Source organism: Drosophila miranda (assembly GCF_003369915.1).
Source record: "Drosophila miranda strain MSH22 chromosome Y unlocalized genomic scaffold, D.miranda_PacBio2.1 Contig_Y2_pilon, whole genome shotgun sequence".
NCBI classification, from domain to species: Eukaryota; Metazoa; Arthropoda; class Insecta; order Diptera; family Drosophilidae; genus Drosophila; species Drosophila miranda.
The window spans coordinates 2,628,697-2,645,941 of NW_022881614.1; the positions used below are offsets into that span (position 1 = coordinate 2,628,697).

At 50.8% G+C, this 17,245-nt stretch overlaps 1 protein-coding gene and 1 long non-coding RNA gene across 6 annotated transcripts; both read right to left on the bottom strand.

Annotated features, from left to right (window-relative positions):
- Positions 1 to 39: 39 nt before the first annotated feature.
- Positions 40 to 11,439, bottom strand: LOC117193097 (MAGUK p55 subfamily member 7-like). Of its 5 annotated transcripts, none has more exons than XM_033397819.1 (8): positions 11,183 to 11,439; positions 9,687 to 9,793; positions 9,343 to 9,620; positions 9,156 to 9,281; positions 7,596 to 7,625; positions 1,431 to 1,598; positions 1,052 to 1,373; positions 40 to 892 (listed from the first exon to the last, which is right to left on the bottom strand). In XM_033397819.1, the coding sequence occupies exons 2-8, from the start codon at positions 9,727 to 9,729 to the stop codon at positions 603 to 605; spliced, it is 1,257 nt and encodes a 418-aa protein (XP_033253710.1). In that variant the 5' UTR covers positions 9,730 to 9,793; positions 11,183 to 11,439; the 3' UTR covers positions 40 to 602. The 5 variants fall into 5 exon arrangements, with proteins under 5 accessions (XP_033253710.1, XP_033253711.1, XP_033253712.1 ...); XM_033397822.1 differs by having other exon boundaries at positions 128 to 772; XM_033397820.1 differs by lacking the exon at positions 7,596 to 7,625.
- Positions 11,440 to 14,339: 2,900 nt separating this feature from the next.
- Positions 14,340 to 15,206, bottom strand: LOC117192863. The gene is made up of 3 exons (XR_004474458.1): positions 15,042 to 15,206; positions 14,537 to 14,989; positions 14,340 to 14,482 (listed from the first exon to the last, which is right to left on the bottom strand). It is a non-coding gene; the product is annotated as an uncharacterized LOC117192863 (long non-coding RNA).
- Positions 15,207 to 17,245: the final 2,039 nt, after the last annotated feature.

Here is a 17,245-nt window from a genome sequence, read left to right on the forward strand (position 1 = left end):
TAAATTGAAATGTTCCCCCTTGGGAATAATGAAACTTCCTTTTAAAATAGGTTTTTATTAATTTCTCACTTTTTTTTAACAATGAATCGCCGCACAATAGCTCCTCGTTAGATGAAATCAGCTTAGAAATGAGAGAAATGTCACATATAGAACGTAGATCCATACTGTATCCAATATGCCCCAGATAGTGAGAGTGTATATACAATTGAGATACAATACAGTTAGCGTTAGAGGTAAAGTTACAGTTATAGGGGTATGTGTCGTAGGGATTAACTCTTTTGATTTTAACAACGTGTAATAAATACATTAATTTTTTAAGTTATTCTATTTGAACACAAATAATCAATTTTGTACAACAATTTCACATAATTTAATTGTAATTGTAATGGTAAGTGTAATTGTTAATCCGTTCTATAGATGCTGGTTTCTAAGTTCTTTCAATTGTTTATTGTTTTCATTTCATTGTTTTCACTGTTACGCAAAAAGGTACTTGTCGTGAAAGGACTAAAGTTGGACGGGAGTGTACCAGCCCAGCAGCAGGACCGCCTGCTATGGTGTCATAGTGTCTCTCTATAGTTCCTATTCGTTCCTCAACTATTCAACTACATTTCTTCTATCTCGGGATCACGGGCTATCAGACGGCGGCGCAGCTCATTCCGACCCACACCAGGGGCACCGATGAGCACCACTGGCCTGAAGATGCCAGGCCGGGGATAGAGCTTGGCCACCTCCTCGTAGGTTGCGATCTGCTCGCGATCAAAGTCGTCGTTCTCTGCCAAGTCGTCCATGATCTTTTTAGTCTTGGGCTGGCGGCACGACGAGCTGCTGCTGCTCGTGTGCAGTCGGAGGGAGCGGGGTGGGGTGGTGTTGCAGAGTGATGCGCATGAACCGGCTGATTGATGGTTGATGTTAGGGGAGGCGGCCAATTGTTAGTCAGATTGCGGATGATCGGATTAAGAGGCGACATGAAAGTATATCAATTTCAGTCTGGGCTTGGGCATGGGGGAGTCAGGGACAGATTCATGAACCAGCTGGTATGATGGATGCTTACGCTTGGAGTCCAGATCATTGCCATCCCGCTGCGTACGCTCGTGGATGATGCGACGCTCCTGCAGGGCGCGACTCGGGATGAGGCCAGCGCGGGCGGAGCGCTCGTGCTCCCTGCGTGCCTGCCACCAGTAGGCATCATCCTGGGCCACAATATGGAGGACATCGCCGCGCTGGAAGGCCAGGCCCGCCTCCTTGCACGGTATGTACGGATCCACATCGGGATTGTAGTCGAAATGGGCCCTCACCCGCACCTTGGACTCGCGCTGGGCGCCTTTGGCGTCAGCGGGCACCAGCTTAAAGGTGATGGTGCCCTCCGAGTTTTGCTAGCAAACAGAGAGAATGTAGTGGGAGTCAGGACGATGGGATCGCTGGGCACTAACCAGTATGGTGAGCACATCGCCGGGTGTCTTGCCCTCCACATTAATGCTGTTGACCTCGATGACCTCGTCGCCGACGTGTATCAGACCAGAGCGATTGGCAGCGCCGCCGTGCATGATTCGAGCTATGATTATTTTGCCGGTCTCCTCGTCCGTCTTAATGGTGGCCCCCTAAAAGTAGACAAACGCATTTCAATATTCCGCCAATCAAAAGTCGGCTCATGTGCGTGTGTTTTATTCCGTTGGGCTGCTTGTCGCATGCCACCACGCCCCTACATGGCTGATGTCATTTTTACGTCAAACCAATGCACACGCACACATGCTATGCTACTTACATTTATATTTAACTAAATTTAACGGACAAGAGTATGTTGGGACTAGGGGCCCCGCGGACTGCGGTACTGCCGCAAAGCATTGCTTCGCAGTGGCGTGGACACTTACTCCGTCTGCTCCTTCCGCCTTCTCTCCAAGGACCTAAGCGTTCGCATCACACTAGAGGCGAACTCCGCGGCCGCTTCCCACACCTTCGGGTCTGCCAGCATCAGCGGCACCAGAGTCTCGGTGCTGACCCTAGACCCTGCTGCTGTCTCCAATGTCTGACGCTCGAGGTCAAACCTGTGGCAGTCGAAGAGGACGTGGCGAGCGTCCTCCTCTATGCCTGTGCCACACTCGGGGCACCAGTCCTCTGTCTCGTGGCCGAAGCGCTTGAGGTAGCCGCGGAAGCAGCCATGTCCGATCAGTGCCTGGGTAAGGTAGAAATCCACCTGGCCGTGCTTCCTTTCAACCCAGCATGCTATGCTTGGGATGAGGGTGTGGGTCCATCGGCCTTTGGGTGAGTCCCATCGAGTCTGCCATCTGTCTATGCTGGTCCTTCTGGCGGCGTCCTTAATTTCTGCTTTGGAGCGTACCTTGGCTGCACTGTCCGTCATGGCATCATGGATCTCCTTCCTCTCCCTTATCAGCTCCCTGAGCGGAACTTGCCCGGCAATGACTAACGCGGCTTCGTCTGAGATGGTCCGGAACGAGCACGCGATCCTAATGGCGCACAGTCTGTACGTTGCCTCCACTCCTCGCATGTAGCTCCTCACCTTCGCGGCTTCTGCCCACAACGAAGCGGCGTAGAGCATCTGCGACGTCACGACGCTCGTCAGCAGTTTCCTCTTTGCCTGCTTTGGCCCTCTGGTGTTTAGCAGCATCCTGGATAGCGCTCCCGCCGTCCCACCGGCCTTCGTGTGGACGTATTCCAGATGCTCTTTGAAGGACAGGCGCGTGTCGATGAGGACTCCAAGGTACTTGATGGAGCTCTGCGATTCGATCGCGGTCCCACCAACCTGCACTCTGGCGGTCTCGACCACTTTACGGCTGGATATCAGGACCGCCTCCGTTTTTTGGGCCGCCAGTTCCAGCCCCGCGGCGGCTAGCCACGCCTCGACGGCTTGTATGGCGACGTTGGCAAGCTCCTCCACTGCGGCAAGTTCCTTCGCTACCGCCACTATTGCGACGTCGTCAGCGAAACCCACCAGGTTAGTGTTGGCTGGCATCGGGAGGCGTAGGACCCCGTCGTACATGGCGTTCCAGAGCAGAGGTCCCAAAACGGAGCCCTGCGGGACTCCGGCTGAGACTTCGTATGCCCTAGAGCCCTGACATGTGTCCATTGTCAGCACCCTATTGCTGAAATAGCTGCGCGCTATATTCAGTAGGTAGCCCGGGATGTTGAAGGACCTCAGTGCCTCCAGCGTCCGGGTCCAGTCGGCCGAGTTGAAGGCGTTCCTTATGTCCAGTGTCACCACCAGACAATAGGACTTGGTTCCGCCTCTCCACCTAGTCCCAGCAATGGCTTCCTCCGTAGTTTTTTCGACCCTCAAGATGGCGTCCAGCGTCGACATCCCTTTCCTGAACCCGTTATGGTTCTGGGAGAGACCGCCTGCTGCTTCGATGGCTGCGCTCAGCCTCGCACCGATCACCCTTTCGAAGACTTTTCCCATGGAGTCCAGAAGGCAGATGGGCCTGTAATAAGAGGCCACCCCTGGCGGCTTGCCCGGCTTGGTTAATAGTAGCAGCCGTTGCCTTTTCCACCTCTCGGGGAACGTCCCCTCCTGGAGGCATTTGTTGAAAAGGCCCGCAACTTCCCTCGGGAGTAGAAGAAGTGCCAGCTTCAACGCGCTGTTGGGGATCGCATCCGGACCCGGAGCCTTCCTAGGTATCAGGTTTCTGCCTGCCTGCAACACCTCGGCTTCCGTAACCTCGCAGATGTCGCTCGGGCTATGCTCGAACCGCAGGGAGCTAGGGATCTGCCGTCCTCGAGGAAACAGTGCCTTGACTATACCCTCCAGTGCCTCTGGATCTGTTGGAGCTTTACTGCCCGCGTTCAGCCTCTTCACCACCATCCTGTACGCGCCTCCCCAGGGGTCCTCTTCGGCGGCATCACACAGCTTAAGGAAGCATTCCCTCTTGCTGTTCCTTATGGCGGTCTTCAGATCCTTCCTCGCCGCTTTGTAGGTCTCGCTGCATCGGGCCAAGCGCGGTGTGCCTCTGGCTCGCTGGAGCAGCCTTCTGGCCCGGTGGCAGGTTCTACGGAGAACCGCAATCGCTTCGCTCCACCAGAAAACTGGATCCTTGTTCTTTCGGAACGTCCCTCTCGGTAGCATGCTCTGGTCGCAGGCGCCTTCAAGTGCGTCCGCCAATTTGGTCGCCATATCGTTGGCTCCGTCTGCATCGTTTGCAGAGTAGCTCTCAAGGGCGCTTGCGAAGGCTTGGGCCCTCAGCGTGTCCTGGCGGTACGCCTTCCTATGCCGGAACGGGGTACCTCTCGATCGGGCAAGGGTGCCCAGGGTGCATAGTATGGCCTCGTGGTCGCTGGCAGTATATACGTCGCTGATCCTCCATCGGGCGTGCCGGGCCAGCGTGCTGCTGGCATAGGTGAGATCGATGATCGACCCTACACCTGCCCTGCTGAAAGTTTGTTGGGACCCTTCGTTCAGAAGGACGACGTCCAGAGAGGCAAAAGCCTCCAACACCGTGCGGCCTCTGGCGTTTGTACGGGAGGACCCCCATTCCAGGGCCCAGGCGTTGAAGTCGCCTCCGACTACGACGTTGTTCCGTCCTCGCAGATCGCAGCTCAGCTCGTCCATAATGCGGCTGAAGGTCTCCAGTGAGAGGCTGGGTGCCAGGTAGCAGCTGTAGAACCATATGCCGCCTACATACCCTCGGACGAACCCGTCTGCCGACTTGGTGTCGCGCAATTGTGGCGCGTCGACGCCACAGAGCCACAGGGCCGCTTTGCCAGTAAGGTCCGTGGCCCAATCGCTGCTGCTGCCCACCTTATGTGGTTCGCTGAGGAGTGCCACCTCAGAGCCAAGCTCGCGCACCGTCTGCGTCAGGAGATCCTGTGCGGCCCTGCAGTGATTCAGGTTGAGTTGAATCAACTGCATGTCGTCCTGGTTTTGCCGACGCCGCTTCGCGTGGCTGGGCAGTTTTTAGTGCCTGCCTGGTGCGTGACCTCCTTCTTTCCAGCTGCTGAGCAGATGAAGCACGCAGGCTCTTTTTTGCATTCGGAAACTTTGTGCCCTTTCTCCCCGCATTTGATGCAGCAGCCACTCCTGTCCACTGTACTCTTGCAGTTCCGTGCGATATGGCCGGGTTCCAGGCATCGGTAGCACCTTGGGAGTCCATCTCTTTCCCGGATCCTACATAAGGTCCAGCCGATCCTCACCTTGCCGCCTTTCAGGACCGCTTGGCCCAGGGAGAAGGGCAAGCTGACCACCGCCAGCTGGGACTCCGCGTATCCGCGGCGCAGACTGCGGACTCTTACTCGAGCCTCGTCAATGTTGAATTGGCGAGTTAGAGCGGCACAGATCTCCTGCTCCGTCGCGAGGGAGTCGATGTCCCGTATCTCCAATATGACCACCTTCGAGTCTTCCGTCATTGCGCGCACAGACGCTCCATCGCCGAGGACACGTGCGATGCTGGCTTTCATGCCCTCAGCACTCTCCACGCTGTCTTTTGCCACCTCCAGCAGAAGGTTGCCGTTTATGGTGCGGCGTACCTTGGAGACGCAGCTTCCCAGGTCGGAAAGCTGGTTGTCGTGTCGTCTGGTAACCATTGCCAGAACCTCGCTGTACGACTTCCCGGGGGCCTGAACTATGACCGCGTCTGGGCGAGCGCGGCGTGCTGCTCTCGGCCTCTTGGCCACCACGCTCCATTCGCTGTCCGGGATTCCGGGGCTCTTGGGCTGCCTCATGGCGCTGGTCGTCGCCACGTCTCCGTGTGGCCGCAACGGGGCCTTTTTAAGGGTCCTCTTGGTTGCGATAGCTCCTTTTCGCTGCCTTGGGCGCGTAGGTGGGGTTCCCGGCTCCCCCATTGGACCTTCGGCCACGGATGGCTGGCTAAGTTTACGCCACGGTTCGGTTTGCGCTGCGGCATCTTTCCTCCAGACGGTCGTTGTCTGCTGCTCCTTGTCTGCGCTCCGCGTGCCCTGTGGGCATTTCGGGCACAGGCCTTGGGCGTCGGAGCCTTCCTGCAGCGCGCTTCTACCCGCTGCAGCGGCACAGATCTCCTGCTCCGTCGCGAGGGAGTCGATGTCCCGTATCTCCAATATCACCACCTTCGAGTCTTCCGTCATTGCGCGCACAGACGCTCCATCGCCGAGGACACGTGCGATGCTGGCTTTCATGCCCTCAGCACTCTCCACGCTGTCTTTTGCCACCTCCAGCAGAAGGTTGCCGTTTATGGTGCGGCGTACCTTGGAGACGCAGCTTCCCAGGTCGGAAAGCTGGTTGTCGTGTCGTCTGGTGACCATTGCCAGAACCTCGCTGTACGACTTCCCGGGGGCCTGAACTATGACCGCGTCTGGGCGAGCGCGGCGTGCTGCTCTCGGCCTCTTGGCCACCACGCTCCATTCGCTGTCCGGGATTCCGGGGCTCTTGGGCTGCCTCATGGCGCTGGTCGTCGCCACGTCTCCGTGTGGCCGCAACGGGGCCTTTTTAAGGGTCCTCTTGGTTGCGATAGCTCCTTTTCGCTGCCTTGGGCGCGTAGGTGGGGTTCCCGGCTCCCCATTGGACCTTCGGCCACGGATGGCTGGCTAAGTTTACGCCACGGTTCGGTTTGCGCTGCGGCATCTTTCCTCCAGACGGTCGTTGTCTGCTGCTCCTTGTCTGCGCTCCGCGTGCTCTGTGAGCATTTCGGGCACAGGCCTTGGGCGTCGGAGCCTTCCTGCAGCGCGCTTCTACCCGCTGCAGCCTCTTGGCTCGATTCGATGATGTTCGAGTGCAGCTCCTTCATGCGCACGAACAGTGCTCTGGTGGCCATGTTGATGTGGCGCGTAGTTTTGTCCATCATCCTGGTCTGAACCTCATCAAGGATTTTTCCCAGCTCTGAGAGGTTCTCAAGGCAGGTAGCCTCCTGGTGGGCCTTGCTCTTCTTGGGCGGCGTTTGCCTCTGGGAACTTCCCGGGCTGGCTGGGTCCCGAACCCTCTTGGGGGTCTCCCTAGAGTCAAGGTCCCGACTCTGCGCGGCTGCTGCTGGAGATGGAGATGGCTCGGGTGCCGGCGATCGGGCGAGCATGCTACCCTTCCTGAAGGCGAGCTTTTCATCCTCCTCCATTCCTATTGTTTACTTTAGAATTTGAATTTCGAAATTAAAATCTCCCTCCGTTGGCGCGCAACTCCAGCTCTCTCCAACACTCTGGCAGCCCTGGGTCGATCGGGGCTGTCTGGCAGCACCGTCCGTGTGGCAACTCTACGCGATCACCTGTCTGGCGGCGCGATCAGCTGCTGTGTGTGAAGCTCCGGACGAGAAGAAGAGGAAAGAAGAAAAGTTGAGTGAAAATTCCTTCATGTGCGTGTGTGTGTGCGTGTGTGTGAGTGAGAGAGAGAGAGAGTGCTGTTTCCGATATGTGTATTATGTGTATGTGGGAGTGTTCGTGTGCTGTGGCTGATGGACGTGCGACAACAACCAAATGGGGCGGCACACAACCAACAACTTGTAGTCGCACGAGTACAGAGTACATCGGTGTGTATGCATGTGGTGTGTGTTTTGTACAGTTTGCTATGTCGTTGTGGGAATACACATATCGTATCCATCTTTTAGTGGTGCTTGGAACGGGATTTCTTTTGTTGTAGTTTATGGTGGAACTTTTTACAGCTATGGACATTCGTTTACTTTACTTACAACAATTGGCTCCGCACTCTGTGCTCCTGTCTGTGTTTTTATACCCGATACTCAAAATGAGTATTGGGGTATATTAGATTTGTGGTAAAAGTGGATGTGTGTAACGCCCAGAAGGAATCGTTTCCGACCCCATAAAGTATATATGTATATTCTTGATCAGCATCAATAGCCGAGTCGATTGAGCCCTGACTGTCTGTCCGCCTGTCCGTCCGTCCGTCCGTCCGTCCGTCCGTCCGTCCGTCTGTCCGTCTGTCCGTCTGTCCGTCCCCTTCAGCGCCTAGTGCTCAAAGACTATAAGAGCTACTAGAGCAACGATGTTTTGGATCCAGACTTCTGTGATATGTCACTGCTACAAAAATATTTCAAAACTTCGCCCCGCCCACTTCCGCCCCCACAAAGGACGAAAATCTGTGGCATCTACATTTTTAAAGATAGTATAAAACTAAAAACGCTGAATCGTAGAAGATGACTATATCTTCTAGAGTGCAAAATCTGAACCAGATCGTATAATTATTATAGCCAGAATCAAGAAAACAATTTCATTCTTTCTCGCTCTGTCTCTCTCTAACACACAGGTTTCATGGTCGGTTTTGCCAATTGCAAAATATGAGTTCAAGGATCTCAGAACCTATACGAGCCAGAGCAACCAAAATTGGTATCCACACTCCTGTGATATCGCCTTCCGCCCGCAAAGGACGAAAATCTGGGGCATCCACAAATCTCAGAGACTATTAAGGCTAGAGTAACCAAATTTGGTATCCGCACTCCTGTTAGATCTCACTATAAAACGTATATCTCAGAATTTCGCCCCACCCCCTTCCGCCCACACAAAGGACGAAAATCTGTTGCATCCACAATATTGCACATTCGAGAAAACTAAAAACGCAGATAACGACCATATCTATCAGATTGCTGAATCTGGATCAGATCGGATCATTTTTGTAGCCATAAGGAACAAATCAATTTGCAGTGGCTACGCAGCGCCCGAAGTCACGCTCAGACTGATTTTCTGTCTCTCTCGCACGCACTCTTTGTCGTGTCGTTCAATATTAGCGGCGGTTCAAGCGGTTCAATATTAGAGAGCCATACTGACTTAGTATCGGGTATAACTGTAGAGTTGCGGTGTCCGCAGCAACTCACAACGTTCCACCTCGTTTAATTTAATTTTTGTTTAGCAAATGTTTTTTAGTGGTTTGTTTTTTTAATGAGATATCGATTCGATCGTATTCGATTTTGGTCGAAAGCAAAATTTACAAAATTGATTAGCTTAGAGAAGAATTGAAATAGATGCGGCGGATGGGACGGATACGATGATACGACGAATGCATGAATGGAGGCGCATAGAGGGGGAGCAGTTGGCTGAATAGTCGACAGAGGCAGGGGTGGGGGGATGGTAGGGAATGAGAGACAACACAGAGCACTGTCACGATCACAATGAGCGACAGGACCTGGAAGAATGATCAATCGGTGGACAGTGTAGCCGAAAGTAGATGCAGATTGGGATGGAGCGACGGAATGAGAGAGAGAGAGCGCGCTAGAGATGTAGGCAGAGGCACTTACCAGGGGCTCGTTGCTCTTCACCAACTGCACGATCTTAATGGGCTCCTCGTCCATCTCGAAGGGCGCCTCGGGCAGATGCGGATAAAAGTCCTTTTGGGCGATGGCATCGTGCGCAAACAGTAAATGCTAGAGCGAGTGAAAGGGTCAGCAATACATATCCTGATCTCTCCGTTTGGAAGACACTCACCTGCACATGGGCATCCTGCAGCAGGTGGAAGGCCTCCTTGCAGTCATCGCTCAGATGGCAGCGCTGCGATAGTTGCTCCAGCACCTCGTACAGCACCTGGGCAGAGGTGGAGAGCACTGGGGCCAGGCGATCATTCCGGCCCACTTTGGCCACCTTTGTGTGCACATTGACCAGAGCATTCAGCTCCTTGGATTCGAGCAGGGCTTTCAGAAAATCAATCTCCTGGTCATTGGAGAGGTTCTCTGACTCCTTGAGCGTGGTAAACAATTTAGACAATGCTGAAAGCCCACAAAGCAGAACGTTTGCATCAGCCCTTCGGCTGAAATCCTTGGCACGCCATTCACCTGGATCGCAATTGATGTCCGATGCCATAACTGCAGATAGCATGCTACTCAACGGCCTACGAAGCACTACCACTATCCTTGGCTATCCTTTCGGCGCGGCGCTGTTACTGTAATTGAGTTAACAAAATCAATAGCTGGCTTTAACGGAACGAACGGAAACTTTGAAAATTTGCGCATAAACATGTCAACAGGGTGGGGGTGGGAGAAGGCTGTATGATTATTCCAGCCCCAAGGATAGCGCCGCCCCCAGCGTCATTCGTCCGCCGCAGGGAACGCCGCCAGACACTGGAGAATGTTGCCAGCCGAATGAGCTGCTATACTTATTCGTTGCTATAACAACAATTTGCGCTCCATTGAACTTGGTTGGTGGCAAGGATGGTGGGGCGATGGCGACCAACTAACGACACTCTGTCTAAGCGGAGCTCTCTCTTTCTCTTTCTATTGGCTGCCCCCAAACTGCAAAATGCAATTAGCTGGCATTAAGCAGGGCTAAGTAGGTTGCCCCCTCTTGGCTTTTGCCCAGGATATTGATGCAAGCGGAAAATTTACTTTTCATCTGCGGGTAGGAAGAGAGGCCCAGTGGCCCAGAATGTTGGCGCCTATTTCCGTTCCAACTGCATTCCATTAAGTGTTCAATGACTGCGCTTCCTGTTGCTGGAGCTGGAGGTGTCTTGGCGAAGTACCAGGTCCGTGGGCAGAGTTCACTAACACGTTGCCCATGTAATGGAGTCGCCTGGCCACGTAGCTTTTCCACGTTTTCCTAGTGCCACGTTTACAGTTATTCTCACACGAAAGAGGCAGTGGAGGAGGGGGAGCAAATTAGTGCCACGCCAGAAAAAGCGTCTCAAGTTGATGGTCCGACATTCGCATGATCCGCATGTCCTTAAACTTGCAGAAGGGTTCCCTTTTCCCCAGGCAATTGCCGCTAATGAGCGTGATCTTACACTCAAACTCTGGGCTTTTGGGTTGCTTGGAGGCGGAGGCTTGGCCACCAGATGACCTTGAACTACATATCGTGCGTACGCAGTAGCTGCAGCAGCATGGCAACAGTTTCCCGTCCATGCAACGACGAAATGTAACCATGTGAGCGCGTGGGCCAGTTCGTATTGCAGCAGCAGGTTTCAAGGATACAGACTGCATTTCCCTTTGTGGGACTGGCGGAATCATTCCAAGTGGTCTCAAAGGCTAAAGTGCACTCCAACAATAGCAGTCATTCTGAGCGTAAGATAAGGCAGGTACACTCACCCCTGGACGCTCCACCACCCTGCCGTTGATTGAAAACTTGAAGTAATTGCAAATACACTCGAACAAAATATTTTTAAAGGCTGGAAAGCCGACAGACACTCTGGTCACACTGAACGTGGCGGGAAAAAACGGGAGAGCTGGAGAGCGAGAGAGCAAACGAGAGAGGTCCGAGAGAGAGCTCCGACTCTCTCGGAAGCGTGAGAGTATTTACAGTTGGAAACAAACTCCCCAGGACTCCTGCCCCTTCTCACCTGACGATTGCGTCCTTGGGGGCTTTGTTATCGTTGATGCGGATGGATGTCACTTGGCACTGTTTTTCCGTCTCGGCCTTGTTTTATTTTTAAACAGGTTTCCACTTCACTCGCAGGCAAACGCACACACATACACCGACAACATGTGAGGCACGACGATTTACTGGGACGGGACTGTTCAATGTCTGTCTGTGATTAGCTATTTTTAGGCAGCTCCACTTCGCTATGGCCAATTGAAGGGAATATGTAGTTTCAACGATAACCTTTAATTTTTGCTGGTTGCAAAGTGAACAGACGACAGGGCCCGGGGGCCAGCAGGTCGACGCAGCGAGGCCAAAACGAAGACTACGAGGAACGAAACGCCAACGAGAAAATTTTAAGAAAGAGCTGCAGCAAGCGATATCAAACGAGGGGGAACGTTGTGAGTTGCTGCGGACACCGCAACTCTACGGTTATACCCGATACTAAGTCAGTATGGCTCTCCTCCGGCAGACGCCGCTAATATTAAACGACACGACAAAGAGTGCGTGCGAGAGAGACAGAAAATCAGTCTGAGCGTGACGTCGGGCGCTGTGTAGCCACTGCAAATTGATTTGTTCCTATTGGCTATAAAAATGATCTGATCTGATCCAGATTCAGCAATCTGATAGATATGGTCATTATCTATGATTCTGCGTTTTTAGTTTTCTCGAATGTGCAATATTGTGGATGCAACAGATTTTCGTCCTTTGTGTGGGCGGAAGGGGGTGGGGCGAAATTTTGAGATACACGTTTTATAGTAAGATCTAACAGGAGTGCGGATACCAAATTTGGTTACTCTAGCTTTAATAGTCTCTGAGATTTTTGAATATCCCCAGATTTTCGTCCTTTGCGGGGGCGGAAGGGGGTGTGGCGAAATTTTAAAACAAACTCGTCTCGGTCCGATATATTAGGAGTGTGGATACCAAATTTGGTTGCTCTAGCTTTTGTAGTCTCTGAGATCTAGGCGCTAATGTTTTACTCTAAGCAAAGCCGCCTATGCTACGTGTGTGTTAGAGAGAGACAGGGCGAGAAAAAATGAAATTGTTTTCTTGATGCTGGCTATAATAATAATACGATCCAATTCAGATTCCGCAGTCTTAAAGATATGGTCATTCTCTACAATTCTACATTTTTGGTTTTCTCATATCTTTAAAATTGTGGATGCAACAGGTTTTCGTCCTTTGTGGGGGCGGAAGTGGGCGGGGCGAAGTTTTGAAATATTTTTGTAGCAGTGACATATCACAGAAGTCTGGATCCAAAACATCGTTGCTCTAGCTCTTATAGTCTTTGAGCACTAGGCGCTGAAGGGGACGGAAAGACGGACAGACGGACGGACGGACAGACAGACAGGGCTCAATCGACTCGGCTATTGATGCTGATCAAGAATATATATACTTTATGGGGTCGGAAACGATTCCTTCTGGACGTTACACACATCCACTTTTACCACAAATCTAATATACCCCAATACTCATTTTGAGTATCGGGTATAAAAAAATCGACGGAGATGGCCGCTCTGTGGGCTCACCACCAGCGGTGGAGACATCGGCCGGGACATCGGCTGGGGGTTAAAAATGCGCATGTCAGCGAAAAGTGAAATGAGAACAAAACATATGCCGATACAGGCTGTCTGCTGTACATTTTATTTGAAAAGGAACAAACGTTTACCCCGTGAGAGCTGCTCTTCTGCAACTTCTTATCTAACTTCGTATCAACAACGATGCTCAACAGGAGCATGTGCCATGGGACTGCTGATGATTTTTGAAATGAACGAATTTAATTCAGATGTTTGCTATATACATACAATATACATAGTTCATATGTATGTACATAGGTTAGGTTAGGTTAAGGCGGTAGCCGGGAGGGGGGGGGGGATAAGAGCCTCCCGCCCCAAGCTCACTTGGACCTATAAAAGGTCCGTTGTGTTGCCGCATGGGCATGTGCCCCTTCGCGTTGCCCGAACCGTGAGAGCATACTACTGCAGGTTAAGGGCAGTCCCATCCGGTGGCTTGGATGTATTTGGACAAGGTCCCTGGTTTGATTACGGACAGGTCCAAAATGTCCGTGAGGAAAGCGGCCCGAGAATACGAAGACGACGATTTCCAAGGGCTGGGCAGTGGCAGAAGAAGTGGGGGACCGATTCCTCCTCCTCCTCGTCGCGACAACTCCTGCAGAAGTCGTTATGAGGGATTGACAGTCTAGAGGCGTGAGTGCCGATCTGCCAGTGTCCCGTAATGGCTCTAGTAACTGCAGAGCACTGTGCTCTGCTGAGTTTATACAGCTCTGCTGAGCGCTTCTTCGATCGATATGGCCATATCAATCTTGAGACTTTACAGGAAACGGTTTGCTGCCATCTCCTATTGGCATTTTGCTCGAACAATTCGTGCGTTAGGAGCCTGCACGTAGCTAAGTGCATCGCTACTTGCTCCCTCTCCGGTAGGAGAGGAATCGTAGTACCCTGCCTGGCTAGCTCGTCGGCGGCGTCATTCCCCTCGATGTCCCTGTGGCCGGGGACCCATATAAGGAAGAGATCTAACTGCTCTGCGATCTCGTGCAGAGACCTGCGGCAGTCATTTACAGTCGCTGAGTTCGACGATATTGAGCCTAGAGCTTTGATAGCTGCTTGTGGCCCGGGAAGCCTGATTTAAACTGGAGGTCGGCAGGTATCCAGAGTCCGCATATTAGCGACCGGGCACCCCCCGGCCATGCATCCCTCGACATATAATAGTGTCACCTTGGATTGGGGTAATTTCACTGAGAGTTTTCTTCTCTACGCCCGACTACCATTCGCCAGCATCCTAGCAGAGACATGACCGTGCTAGGACCTGTTTCCAGCCGCCCTCACGGGGAGAGTATAGTCGCACTTCCACCGGTGTGCACAGTTACGGCGGGTGACGGTTCGCTCGCAACCCTCTGTGTCCTAGGGGGGGGGGGGGGGGGGGGGGGGGGGGGGGGGTGTGAGACGCAGACCGCACCGGGTATTACTAACCGGAGCGGCTGCGCCTCAGTTCCGAGTTCACAGTTGTGCGAGCCGACCCGTCATCCGTTTGTCCCCCTGTAGCACCCGATGGCTGACGGCCTGTACATATATTGTCTTTATTATTATACTGTTCGTACAACATTTCTTTATATTTTATAAGTCAATCCAGTAATTTAGCATTCAGTGCCGATATGGCCCTGTTTATAAGCAATAACAGAGGTTTTTAAATCAAATAATATTCCATAATAACAATCTTGAGAAGTAGGCGCTCCTACACGTAATAGTCGGTGCGCAGAGTCCTAGATACGAAACGTCGGGTTAGTGGGCAAAGAAAGATCCATCACTGAACTTACCCGTTCATAAAAGCGGAGTACGGTGGATAATTTTGATTTTGGGGATTCTGTAGGACATGATCTGAATCATTTGGTTTCTTGATCTCCCACTCGGAATGCTTTAGCTTCAAGTGGAGGTTGAGGTAGTCTCTTAGGACGAAGTATTTGGCGCAACGATCGCACTCGAAAAATTCGCCCGTACGCGATTCCGTGCTAACAAGGGCCTCGTGGTATTCCTTGTAGTGTTTCCTTAGCTCCTGCAGCGAGTGCAGCGCGCGCCCACACAGGTCACAGGTGTGGCTCTTGGGGATCGGCTCTGGGCTGACCGACGGAAAGTGGGGCAGGTGAGCCTCCTGGAGCGCATCTACATATGCCGACAAAACATTTCTCGCACAGCAGGCATCCCAAGTGGAGGCCAGTCAAGTCCGCCTCCGTCTGTGATGATGCTTTGTCCATTTTCTGCAGCTAAACTGACTTTTTGACCATAAGCATCTTGAAATAAACCAAAGTCCACATGTCCACTTACTTGCTGACACAAAATTCCTCTAGACGCTTCGCGAAATGTACAGTTGTTTGTTTGTTGAGGTTTCGTTTTCCGCGCTTCTTTCCGTTTTGCTTTGCTTATTCCACGCTTTATCTCGTCGTCTAACGGCGCTGAGCTCCTGCGTTTTTAACTTCCCCCTTCTGCCGTCAACGAGCGAATGAACAAAACAAAACTGCGCAAGCGATCAGAGACAGAGGAAAAGGAAGACAGAGAGAGAGCGAAATATGAACGCGATGGCAATACACAAAACCATGTCTACATACATACATACATACATATGTACATACATATGGATGTGTGCATTTCAAGTGCGCGCAGTTCTTACGAGAGAAAGAGGAATGAGGAAAATAATAAAACGGGTTTGCTGCTCCTTGCTTCTTATTTGGTGTGATAAATCTACAAACAAAAATCTGCATGAATATGTATGTATACATATGTACATATATAATTATGTATGTAATTACAATTTTCCACTCATACATACATACATATACCTGAAATTAACATAATATTTATGATTTTTTGAGTTAGATCTGCCCTATTCCAAGGAGCAATGCGGTATGCCAACCCATAAAGTACATATGTACATATTGTATGTATGTACATATGTATGGATGTGTGCATGTATGTACATGTACATACATATGTATGTATGTTCTTGATCAGCATCAGTAGCCGAGTCGATATGTATGTACATATGTTTGTCTGTCCGTCCGGCCGCCCGTTAGCCGTCCGTTGTCGTCTAGTTTTTGAAGACTATAAGAGCTATAGGGCAACCAAATTTTGAAGGAGAGCAAGCACGTTCCTGTCTGGATGGATAAAAAGAGAGTCGTCGTACCGCAGGATATATGTAAGTTAACGTACCCAAATCTATTGAGCTCTTATACGAGTTGTAAACAATCTTTGGCTTTCCAAAACGAAAACAATTTCAATCTTGGGCCTCCGCCTAATTGATTTCTAAGATGTACAATCTCAATGGCTCCCGCCACAATCCCAATCTTTGACACTCGCCTAAATGGAAAACCAATGTTTGCCCACACCCGGCTTCTCATAAACAATCTCACACCCGGCTTTCTGCAGATCCTGCACTTTAGGCATTTTACAGTTCTCTCTTTGGATGACGAAATCCAATACTCGGGATTGCGAAATCAATTGAAATGTTTATAGAAAAACTATTCCCGAAAGGGATCGACGATGCAAAGATCAAAAAGTTCAAGTCAGTCTTGATCCAGAAGCGACACCGAAAAGTCGAGCTAAAAACTAAGATCGCGCAAACCCTTTGTCCGGAATCCTTTGTGACCCTCAACTTAAATCAATATCTGTAAACTTAGAAGTTAAATAAAAACTTTTTAAAAACGCAATCCGCTACCGCAGTTATTTAATTGGCGCCCAACGTGGGGCGACGTTGTATAAAAAGCACCGAATAATAAAAGTGTTGCGTCGTGCCGAAACCCGAAGGACAATTAATTAATGAAATAAATCCATCAATATAAAAACGCGGAGTGACTGTGAGATATTAGATAAGAAAAAGTGAGATAAAAAGGAAACAAACAGCTTAGGGTGTGCAAAAATAAATACAAGAAAAGCTAATCAAGACAATTCAAAAATACAAAAAAACCAAAAAAACCACAATCTTTAAACAAAACCAATCAAAACAAAACACAAAGAAAGTGGAACTATCAGCTAAACCAAAGAAGGAAGACCCCCAGAAGACCCAGTTAAACAACAAAGAAATTTACGAAGGAAGACCCGTTCGAAGATCTGTCAGCCAAATCAAGAAGGAAGACCCGTTCGAAGATCTGTCAGCCAAACCAAGAAGGAAGGCCCTAAGAAGGACGACCCCTACCGGATAGTTCGTGAGCGAAAGTTGTAGTACTAAATATATAAGTTCAATTAGGTTTAAGCCCAGCGGTGGTCAAGAATATAAAAACAAACATATAAGAAAAATTTAAGGTGGATCAACTAATTTTAGAGTTTGGAAAACTAAAAATGATTAACTCACAAACAAAGCCGATCTCACTGCAGATCTGGTCAAACAATCGATAGCACTTCAAATTTCACAAGTACAGGAGCAAATAGTAAATTTGAAACAACAAATAGAAACTAAATCCGATCAGTTATTAGATTATCAGGCAGAAACAATAGACGAGACAATAAAAGATGACACCACATTAAAGGTAATAGAA

Excerpts from the sequence above, each read along its gene's own strand:
- LOC117193097 (XM_033397819.1), bottom strand. The coding sequence starts at position 9,729 with ATGCTATCTGCAGTTATGGCATCGGACATCAATTGCGATCCAG. Across the intron at positions 9,621-9,686 it reads GGACATCAATTGCGATCCAG|CATTGTCTAAATTGTTTACC; the intron begins GTGAATGGCGTG and ends GTGGGCTTTCAG. Across the intron at positions 7,626-9,155 it reads TGAAGAGCAACGAGCCCCTG|ACAGGAGCACAGAGTGCGGA; the intron begins GTAAGTGCCTCT and ends ATAAAAACACAG.